This window comes from Phalacrocorax carbo, chromosome Z (assembly GCF_963921805.1).
Source record: "Phalacrocorax carbo chromosome Z, bPhaCar2.1, whole genome shotgun sequence".
NCBI classification, from domain to species: domain Eukaryota; kingdom Metazoa; phylum Chordata; class Aves; order Suliformes; family Phalacrocoracidae; genus Phalacrocorax; species Phalacrocorax carbo.
This window is the reverse complement of record NC_087548.1, coordinates 479,841-490,771: the sequence shown is the minus strand read 5'-3', so window position 1 is coordinate 490,771 and position 10,931 is coordinate 479,841. Positions and strand designations below refer to the sequence as shown.

Below are 10,931 nucleotides of genomic sequence, written 5' to 3'. Positions count from 1 at the left end.
AAATCTGAAAGTTTCTCTAGTATATCTAAAAGCTAACATTTCTTGCTTATTCAGGCACATACTAGAATGGTAATATGTATATTGGCAGTCCCCCTTACAGCCAAAAAAAGTCATCCATACATTTTGCTGCTGCTTTTAAACACTGTCACAATTGGCTAGCCATGGAGGATGGATACCAAATAATTTCAGACAAGCTATTGCAGCCATGACGATGAAGACTGTGCAGATAATTATAAGGTGAACAGCAGACCATGATCTTCTAAGGAATTAAATTATTGCTGGTGGTTACCTTCAGTAAGAAAAACTATTTTGGAGTTCAACTTTCTCAATGTAATATTTAGGAGTCCTTTTTTCTCTTCTCATACCAATATTTTATTTTCATATTCTTCTTTGAAGTCAGAGGTTTTGAATGTTAAATATATATTTTAATGAAATAGAGCTCCAAATGTATTTTACTATTACTTGTCACGTGAAGCTGTTCGTATCAGACAAGGTTATCCTTGAAGTTAAAGAGGTAGTAAGCCTGCCCGCTCTAGAGGCACTCAGTTAGCTTGCTATAAACAGCCAGATGAACCTCAAAAGGTTACTAATCTTTTTTTTCCTTTCCTCTCCAAGTAAGCTTTGTGCTTGTTTATGTAAAGGAAGTTTAAGAGGAGTGCCATTGATATTTCAGGACTGTACCCTGGAGCTCAGCAAGAGAATGAACTGTTCTCTTGCTCCTTTGGAGAAATTATAGACTTGAGACTTTATACTTGAGCTCCTTTACTAGAGCCATCAGGCGTACACTCCGGACACATCAGCAGAACATAAGTTCCACAGGCAAACATGCCTGCGCTCAGCAAGAAAACCTCTTTATATCAAGCACTGATCCTGAAGAAACTAGTTAAAGCAGAGCAACGCACTGCCAGCAAAGAGCAATAACTTAGACCGAAATATTTGGATTAATTTATTGTGAATATTCCATTAACCATTGGGTCTTTCCAGTGAGTGCCAGTGGCAATAACAGCCGTTAGAGCACCTTCCACTGTCATGGTGTGTCACTGCGGGATGCTGCAGCAGCGTGTGTAACAGATGCAGCTGCCAATGTCTGTGGAGGTAATGAGGCTTTGTGCAGACAGCCTTTGGGTAGCATCTGCTTACTCTGATATCTGAAAGTCTCCATTTCTGCTGCAAGACTGATTGCAAGGCTTCATCTTTCCTGCACTTTGTGTAGGTGTAACCTCCAGGGCTATCAATTAGGTGAGAAGTTTCGCTGCACTGAATGTTAGCTATTTTAATTTGTGGCTGCAAAATGACGTGCATTCTTTCTCTTGCTCTCCCTTTTTTATCTAGGTAGCCATTTTGTTGCAGCTAAAGAAAATGTCTTCATGTGGTTTTCTCATACTATAAAATTGTGATAATACTCATTTCTTTCTGGAAATAATATCAGAAAGAAAAAGCTGAGCTTAAAAAAATCCACTTTTTAAATGAATTAGTAGAAGACTGTCTCAATGGCTTTCCTATCTGTATTTGGTATTTGTCACTTCCAGTATGTCTTTGAAGGAACATCTAAACAAAGACCAAAACCAGCAGCATTTGCTCAGACGATACTACGAGTAAGAGACACTTTAAATGAACAACTGAATGCTCTGCTAATTAACTTTAACCTTAGAATTCAACAAACACCAGAAACATTTGCAGTAAAAGTAACAACATAAATATCTTATGAAGAAGACACGGAACATTTATATTAAAAACACATTATAAGTTTTGTTTTACTAGCTTTGCTCCTAAATCAAGCCATCCTCATTTCCCTTCTCCTAAAATAATAGGTTTGCATTTGATTTTGTGGCCACAGATGTGGCCAAGGTAATGTTCCTTGTCGATTTTGGAAGTTGAGAGGCATGAATGAGCCTAGTTTGGCTCTGCAGTGTGCATACAGCCCCAGGTCTTATAGCCAGCCATAGGAAAACCAATCTACAGATGTAAGACCAAAGTTTTGCATCTGAGTTCTCCCAGCTGTTTGCTGTTTGTTAGTCACTTCTTTCACAGAGCCCCCCTTGTGTGCTTCCAGACTGCATCATTTGTTCTGGTCAGACCTAATGACCATAGCTCTGTTGTAATTTGGCAGGACTTGCGGGCTTAATTCAAACCATTCTGTGCCGTTATAGCTTGTGGTATGTGTAACTGGGGGATGGTCTCCATTAGTGAAGGGCTTCTAAGTTGTACAGTCCGTGTTGCGCTCATATGTTTTGTGTTCAGTAACACCAAACTATCGACCATTCCAAGCCTTGAAAAATATGAAGCTGCTATTTTGCACAGCATGCACTGTTAATTCACTGACTACATGACTGGCAAATAAAACCCGGACAGAATTCCATCTCCCACACTTGACAGTTGGGGGTTGGCCCAAACCAAATCTTCCTTAAATCTGAAGGGGGAATGTTGGATTTGTCCCCAGGCTTAAACATCCCAATGCCTCTTGCTGCCACGTTGAGTAAAACTAAATTTGTCAGTGCCCTGAAACCAGACAGACTTTCAGATCCACCTTTGGCACACGGCACTCCCATTAATCATGACTGTGGGTCACTGTGCTCCTGATTCCTTCATCTTTGTATTTACCGTTCTTGGATAAATAGCTGGGCGCTTGTGCACAGCTTCGAAACCGGCTCACTGTTTGCACTTAGAAGCCAGTCACCGTGCTGTATTATTTTTGTATACGTATGCCAAAGAATCTACTAAGCAGCTTATTTAAGGGATCGATTGCCTGACTCTGGTGCGCCCCAGTGGCTAAATTAGAAATACTTTCCAGGCTCTTCGGTTTCTAGTTGGGCTTCGCCCTCTACTGACAGAAACAGTATTGCAGCTACGTCAGCTTCGGGTTCGTTCGGTTTCCAATTCACGGGCAAACAGACATAGAAGGGATAAAAGATCAGAACTACTTTGGAGAGTGCTAATTGTTTAAAACATCAATCTCTCCATAGCCTCCATAGGAAGGAGGGGAAAGTTAAAGACAAAGGGTACATGAATGCTTACCCAGAAATGTTTGTTCAGACCTGGAATATGAGTCTGGACCCCCCAAAAATCATTAACAGCAATGAGCAATGCTGAATGTAAGTACAAGATTTTAATATATGCTGATCATTGTGCTTGGTTGACAAGAAGCACTGGGGGGATAAATAATGGCCATGAATAATTCATGATAGTTGCCATATTGGCTTTTGCAAATTCATCAATAACAGCTTGTACTATGACATGAGACTGTCTGAAAGCTTCATTACACTATGACCATGGGGGCAGGGGGTTGGGGAGATGGGCTTTTTTTTCAGTTGTTTTTCTTTTTTTTCCCCTTAATCAGAAGTTTAATCTTAGATTGAAATTAGAATTGTATTTGATTTACATTCCAACCAGGAATAATATTAATGTTTTCCCATTCATCAAGGATCACAGAAGCATTTCCCAAGGATATTTTTGGTTTGCCTTGATGTGACTAGCCCAGGCTTAGAAGAATTGAAGGCAGAAGACCTGCCTGTGACCAGTGAGGTCACTACCTCTGCAAGGGGTGGTTGAAACTATGGGAATTTCTACAGGCAATTACACCAAAAAAACAGCTTTGTATCTTCTCTAACAATAGAGTTAAAATCATAACAGCATCATACTGTATTTTTTTAGTGAAGTAGGACTACATATGTTCTCCCCAACATGTAGACAGACAATTTTTCTTTGGAATGGCTGTACACTACCAAAACAGCAACAGCCGGTAATACAGATAAATTCTGTGTAGTTGTTTGTTTTCCACTTCCAGGCTTGTGGAATTAAAAATCGAACTTCAGATATTAATGCAGAGGTGCCCTTTCTGGGAAAGGAGCATGAAAGAAAAATACAGGACCAGGAAAAATCTGTGTCTTGTAGCAATATCATTAGCTAAATGACAAACAAAATGATACTGAACATTTTTAAGAGGTTGTTCATGAAGAGAAATTAAATTCCCTTATATATGACTGAGGTCATCCTCAGTACAGCTTGCACTGCATATTCATTTTCTCACTTCACCTTCCTCTTCCCAGGTCCAACACGTGTTTTTATAGGAGTAAATTCCCATAGTGAGCTGGACAACAACATCCATTAAAGCATTTCTATAAATACTCTGATTCCGGAGAACAGAGTTGCCTCAATAAAGTTTTTATGACTTCTTTGTCTTATAACAGGACAGTGCAACTTCATTTCAACAGATTTCACTTTGGATCCACAGCTGGAAGAGTAAATCAATATAAGTTTTGAAAGGATGCCAGCTTGCAAATGTTAAGGATTTTCCCAGAATATTCTGGGGTCAAATTTTTAATAATTTAAAAGACATAGTGAGGTGGTTTTTTTTCTGTACCATGGGTGCATAGACAAGATCCAGTTTAGCATAAAGACTGAATACATGTGTTTAGATTTGCTTTTTAATATCAGTTTCTCAAAAAAGAATATGAATTTAAAGCATTGGTTATAGGTATTTACCCCCATCCCCTTTCCCTTTCCAGCAGCCAGCTGATTTGAATGAGTGCCTGCACTGCCTATTTCTGTCAATGGCTCTTTGGGCTTGTGGGGTAACTAGAAGCTTTAAATTACAGACACTTAAGAGAAGTGGAAGAAAGTTAGAACATTAAAGGCCTATATCTTTACATACATCCCCAAAACACCTGAAGCTATTGCAAAACTACTAGGAAATAGGCCTCTCTGAATATTATAAACAGATATTTTGATATAGCTCAGAGTTACTGCTTTTGAGAGAGAAGGGAAAGCGATACCGTCAAATCCCCTAACACATTTTCTTTTTTATCAGATAAGCAGCCTATACAAAGATAAACAGGCATCTTCCCTCCACCCATGCAGCTGACAAGAACATGGTCTCACAAAAAGCTTACGGTCACTGCCTGCTATAGGAAGAAAAACTAACTCATAGAGTTTTAAACTGAGCAAAGAGTCTTTATTAAAGCTTGTGTCATGAAGACATATTCTGAAGCTTTGGCACTTTGCCAGCTGCAAGAGGGATTTCAGCTGTGTTCCCTTATGCAGTCCCTGTGAATTCCTTGCAAAAAGGGCAATACAAACTTTGGCCCCTTTCAGGACATCTCCTTCGCTAGTTCCCACAGTACTGTGGTAGATAGCCTCTCTTCTTCCAGTGGAAGAGTAGGAGTGGAGAAGGGTCACCTTGGCTACTGGCAGCAGGATCTAGTAATAGGGCTAGACAGGTATGCACTTGTATTTGCATTTGCTGGGGCAGGTGCTAATGAGTGTAAGCCCAGCTGGAGCTCTGGTTCCAACAGCATGCTGGGGTTCGAGATACTTCCTCCATGGTCAGAAGCTCTGGACAGCACAAACACCAGGTCTTTCCTTGTACTCCAGGCTGGAGTCAGTATTGGCCCTGCATTTTCAGCCCTACCTTCTTCCAGCTGATGTACCACAAAGTGCCTTATTTGCTTGTAAGTCACCAGAGACCTTGATTTCACTCTTGAACTACCCTTTGAATAAGCCTATTTTAAAGGAAGCATGAAGGAAAAGCAAAGACCAATCTACAGTGTAGCCCCATCCTTTTAGAACAAAATATATGTGTTTTCCTATGGGCAGGTTCCCATAAATATGAAAAAGTTAAAAGAGTCAGATGAGGTTTGTTTGCTTCCAAAGCTAAAGCAAGAATAGATTTCCAGTGTATCCTCCCCCAACATATTTACACTGTGAAGAGATTGATATGTAAAACAAAACCACGCTGTTGAGAAATAATTTTTCACTCACCCTTTGGCCAATGTTGCTATGCCAACGTCGGTTAACTTCATTCCGACACCTACAAGGCATCAAGGAAACAGAAAGCTTATGTTACACTAGAATTTCTAGGAATACCTTCAGATTCAAGAGCACCATATATAGAGGCATTAAATATTTTTTTATTGATTCATGTTCTTAATTTTAATTATTTGTCACCATTTTTTCAAATAATTAAGTACCCCAGTTAAAAATAGGATGTTTGTGCTCCATATCACTAGCAATTTCTAAAAGTCAGCCTCATACCAGTAGTTTACAGATAGAGAGCAAGATGACAAATAGAGCATAACTTGTTTCCTGTGCTAGACAGACAATGGGGGAGAAGGAGAGGTTACACTTTGATGACTGCATTTTAAGAAACATACAAAATCTTTGCTTATGCACCTGCCCTGAGATGTGTATATTTATTTACTGGTTTTGTGGTTTTGATGTTTTGCAAACTTGGACTACAATGTTTATCAGTAAGAACTGCATATTTGTTTTGCTAATCAAACAGCACTAGGTCAATCAACCTTGCTTTTACTTTTTGGGTGAGAGATCCAAAATCCCTTTCTTATTCAGTATTTCAAAAAACTTGGGGTTTTTAACCTGTCCCTTTTTCAACTTGTTCATAGGCAAAATCCAGTTCTGTAGTGTGCAATTTTTTCTGTACAGGAAAATTATGGTCTCCATTTTGCTTGGAGAATGCCCTCAGAAACCTCAACTGGTATGCCTGAAAAATGCAGCCTAGATACCCAAATGAGAAGATTATCAGAGAGGAAGGATGTTTCTCTTCAACAGCAGCAGGTATATTGTCCTTCGTGGCAGCAATTGATACGGAGGCTCAGATACCATTTCTGCTGTTGTGCCTCCCTCAGGCTAGGATTTTGTTCTTTCTTCTCCCTTTAAATTACTTCAGAGGTCTTGTTTAGATGTCTCATTGCTAATTTCCCTGCCTTCTGTTGTTAAAGAATATGGGATATTTTCTAAGATTCCACCTTTTTTTGGCTTTCTCTAACAAGGGTCTGTCTTTCCTTGTTTCAAATACATCTATGCATACTGTATTGGGTACAGGCCCAGCATTTCAGCAGTTAGAAGGAGTCACATGCATAAGGCTTAAGGACAGCATTTAGCAACTGCAAGGAAGGCATTTCTTCACCATTCTTCTTTTTTGAAGAAACATGTTTCTTCAAACCTAGCCAGGACCCGAATGTGGAGCACTCCACTGTTCAGAGACTGTTGGTAAGTATTCAAATACAAGAAAAAGTGAGGCACTAGGATGTTATTAACAATTTAACTCTTTTAATTCACAAGATATTTCATTAACCTCTGGGAGGTGAGACAGTAAGCCAGACTTGACTCATATCCTCTCATCCTCAGACTCCTCTACAACTACCTGAAAGGAGGCTGTAGTGAGGTGGGTGTTGGTCTCTTCTCCCAAGTTACAAGCAATAGGACAAGAGGAAATGGCCTCAAGCTGCATCAGGGGAGGTTTAGATTGGATATTAGGGAAAATGTCTTCACTGACAGACTGGTCAGGCATTGCCACAGGCTGCCCAGAGAGGTGGGGGAGTCACCATCCCTGCAGGGGTTCAAAAACGTGTAGATGTGTCCCTTTGGGACATGGTTTAGGAGGCCTGGGGGTGTTGGGTTGGTGGTTGGACTGGATGATCTTAGAGGTCTTTCCAACCTTAATGATTCTATGATTCTATGATACTGAGTGTCCTGATTTACTAAGGGGACACGTGGAAGAACAACTTTCCTGTTAAGAGTGCAAGATTTTTTTCTTTTCCAAACTGTTTTCTTACAAGAACATAAGCTAGGTAAAAATTCTTCTCTGCTGATTAGATAAACATTTTAATACTGTATAGGTTAGTACATGTTTGTGCCTGCTACCACAGTAGGCAATTAACTAATGTCTTCCTGTTCCCTAGGGTAACACCCATACAAATAAACACAGTGCACTTAAAAGTGATGGAAAATAAAATATCCTTTCTCTCTCTCCTATCGTGTATTCTGATCTGCATGAGATGCTGTATAAAAGAGGCACAGGGCCAGGGTACTGTCTGACGCATCTGTTGAAGACTCTGCCCATTACAAAGTTGTGGAAGGAGCACATTCAGCATTGCTAACAGGACGCTGAAAGCCAAGAACAACCTCACTCAGAAATAAGTCACTGGAAGTTCTGCACTTACGGGGATTGACTGTGAGAGGTCACCAGCCTGTATGATGGGGAAGCCATTTCATTGCCCCACTCAGACAACTCACCTTGCAGGTCAGTGACAAGCAAGCTCCCACTGGTCTTCTCATACACCCAGTGCTGGAAAGTGCAACACTTCTGTCCAGCCTCTGAGTCTCTTCTCAGGAAATTTACTTCCTTGCCATCCCTGACGGAGTATTTAACAAATTCCCCAACCAGCTCCTCCTCCACTGTCGCATAGGGGATATTATTAGCAGGGCGATGAACAAGAAAAACAGGAATGATTCTGAAATCAAGGGATAAAAAATAATGAAATCCAGAGAGTTCTGTCAATGAAGGAGTAGGAAACAAAGTGGCCAGTGATCTCAGAGAGTGAATGAACAGCTACTGAGTCTAAACCAAGCCAGGAGACATCTGGATAAGATTCAGATTTCCAGGTAGCTCTAGAAATAATCACATTATCCTCTATGCACTTATTTCTTTGTATGATTTACTCATAAAGTAAGCTTTTTCAAAGCATACTTTATAATGTTGTCCCACTATGTCCCAAAACCTAAACTCTGCACAATAAAGGGCGCTTGTTTATTTTGGAGTATCACTGCTTTTGCTGCTTTTTTTGACTGATATGTGATTCAATCTTTCTGAGGTGTTAAGCACCTGCAGATTTGATCCACTCCAGAAAAGTGCTTTGTCCAAGACCAGTGTAAGTGGAAGATTTCTCAAACTAGACTTCTAAACCTGGAATATTGTCGTGGTTCAGCCTCAGCTGGCAACTGAACACCCCGCAGCCGCTCGCTCACCCCACCCCCACCCCTGTGGGATGGGGAAGAGAATCGGACGAGCAAAAGAACTTGTGGGTTGAGATAAGCACAGTTTAATGATTACAATAAAATGATAATGATAAATGATTATGATAATAATGACAATAATGTTAATATAATAAAAGGGAAAAGGAAGGAAAGGGAAAACAGGGAAAAAAAACCACAGAAACACGAACGATACACCCGCTCACCACCCGCCGACCGACGCTGCCCGTCCCCGAGCCGCGATTGCCACCTCCCTCCCCCGGCCAGCCCCTCCCAGGTCGCACACTGGGCATGACGTTACATGATATGGAATATTCCTTTGGTCAGTTTGAATCAGCTCTCTTAGCTGTGCCCCCTCCCCTCCCAGCTTCTTGTGCACCCAGCAGAGCATGGGAGGCCAGACATGTCCTTGACTAGTATAAGCGCTACCCAGCAACAGCCTAAACATCTGTGTGTTATCTCAACGGGGTTTTTTTCCATGCTAATTTCAAAGCACAGCACTATACCAGCTAGAGTGAAGAAAATTAACTCTATCCCAGCTGAAACCATGACAAATATCCAAAATAGGCAAACACTTTCTATAATGAGAATAGCAGCCACTTTATCAAAAAAGTAAAAGGAAACAAGCCTCTGGAAAGATGATCAGATTCTCAAGACAAGCTGGCCCAAGTGAAAATCTAGACTCTGAAGATTCTTGGGCTTTGGTAAAGTTTAGATCCATGTCAGAAAACTTCAGCTAGTTCTGTATGAAGTTTTCAGGAAATTGCAAACTTGACAAAATTTGTCTCATTTTATTCATTTAGAAATTGAGCTAGTTTAGCCAGAAAGACTTACAAAGGTTTGTAGGAGTACAGACTAAGTTTATTTATGTCTAAAGATGCACCATGCCAGAAACTCACATCCAATATCGAATAAAATTTTCCTTGGGGTTTCATGGTCTTCCCAGAAAGACTGAATGTGAAGTGATAATGACAATAGTCTGGAAGGAAGCATCTGTCTCGCTGGCAGCATGAACTTATTGGTTACCAAAGCTCCTGCTGTCTGGAAAGCAGTGTTCTACCTCACAGATAGTCATCTTCTGTTTGTACTTATGCTGGAAAAACTCAGAAATCTTGTTTGGCAGCACTCTGATACTACAGTATAAATATCCAAAATTAAAACCTTAGACTAAGCAAAAAGTTACATCAGTGTATACTAGAGTGGAATTTAATACTGCTCAGAGATAAGGTCATTCTGGAAAGCCATTCGGCTGGAGCTGGTAACAGAACATAATGTATTTTATCAGTTAGCTCACAAGAACTCCTAGCAGTATCTCAGAACAAATGGGGGAAATGACTGTCACTGCAAAACAGGTTTCTAGTTACTTGATTTCTTGCAAACAGACTTATCTCTTAGAGCAACACTGCCAAAGAAGTGGTATAGTTGCTCCAGACATGCTTGTACTGGATTCTGGAAATGGCAGAATCATGAAAGAACATATGTGCTCTATATACACTGAAAGGAGGTCTAGAATAATCAGCCATGGGACAGAGAACCACATATAACCAGAGCACTTCTGTATAAGTCTTCCAATCCTGGTCCACAATAAAGCTTTATTGACACCATCGATTTATTTGTTGTTGTGATATTTTACCGTTAATATAGCACATGCAGTTAAACTGGTACAAAGGCCTTTATACCAGTAGTTATTCTTTTTCGAAAGACCAATCGCTGTAGGCACTTTTTTAGTTCTAAACTGCTCATTCAAGGTATGATATCAGCTTAACTCTAGCAGTATCATTGCAGTGAACAACTTTTATTAGTATGTCAGGCTCCATAGTTTCATATTAATGCACACTGAAAGTAAAATAAATGGGTCACTGGTTGACAGAAATGTTAGTACTACTCCGTTGAGGAAGTATCATAAGTAACGGCAAGACCACAGAATATCTCTCCCTCTCCCCGTCCTGCCCTTTTACAAATGTCTAGCTGCCAGGCCACTGACTGTTATAGGGCAGTGCTTTCCCTATCCTTTCCCCAGCTTTCTCTCACAGTCAAACATGCACAGATAGGCTACAGCTGTAGCTTTAAAGCTAACTCTGGAAAACATGGACAACTTTTCTCTTGCTCTACTTCTTTTATAAAATGTTGCAAGAAATACACCCTCTTTTAAATACAAATTT

The 10,931-nt window shown here is 40.3% G+C and overlaps 1 protein-coding gene across 1 annotated transcript in view; it reads right to left on the bottom strand.

Annotated features, from left to right (window-relative positions):
* The window catches only part of ALPK2 (alpha kinase 2), a 61,581-nt gene that overhangs the window by 9,025 nt on the left and 41,625 nt on the right, over positions 1 to 10,931 (bottom strand). The window contains exons 9-10 of the mRNA XM_064438347.1: positions 8,032 to 8,249; positions 5,758 to 5,806 (exon numbers count right to left, since the gene is read on the bottom strand). Of these exons, the coding sequence (XP_064294417.1) occupies positions 5,758 to 5,806; positions 8,032 to 8,249 (267 nt within the window). The remainder of the gene's footprint in view (positions 1 to 5,757; positions 5,807 to 8,031; positions 8,250 to 10,931) is intronic.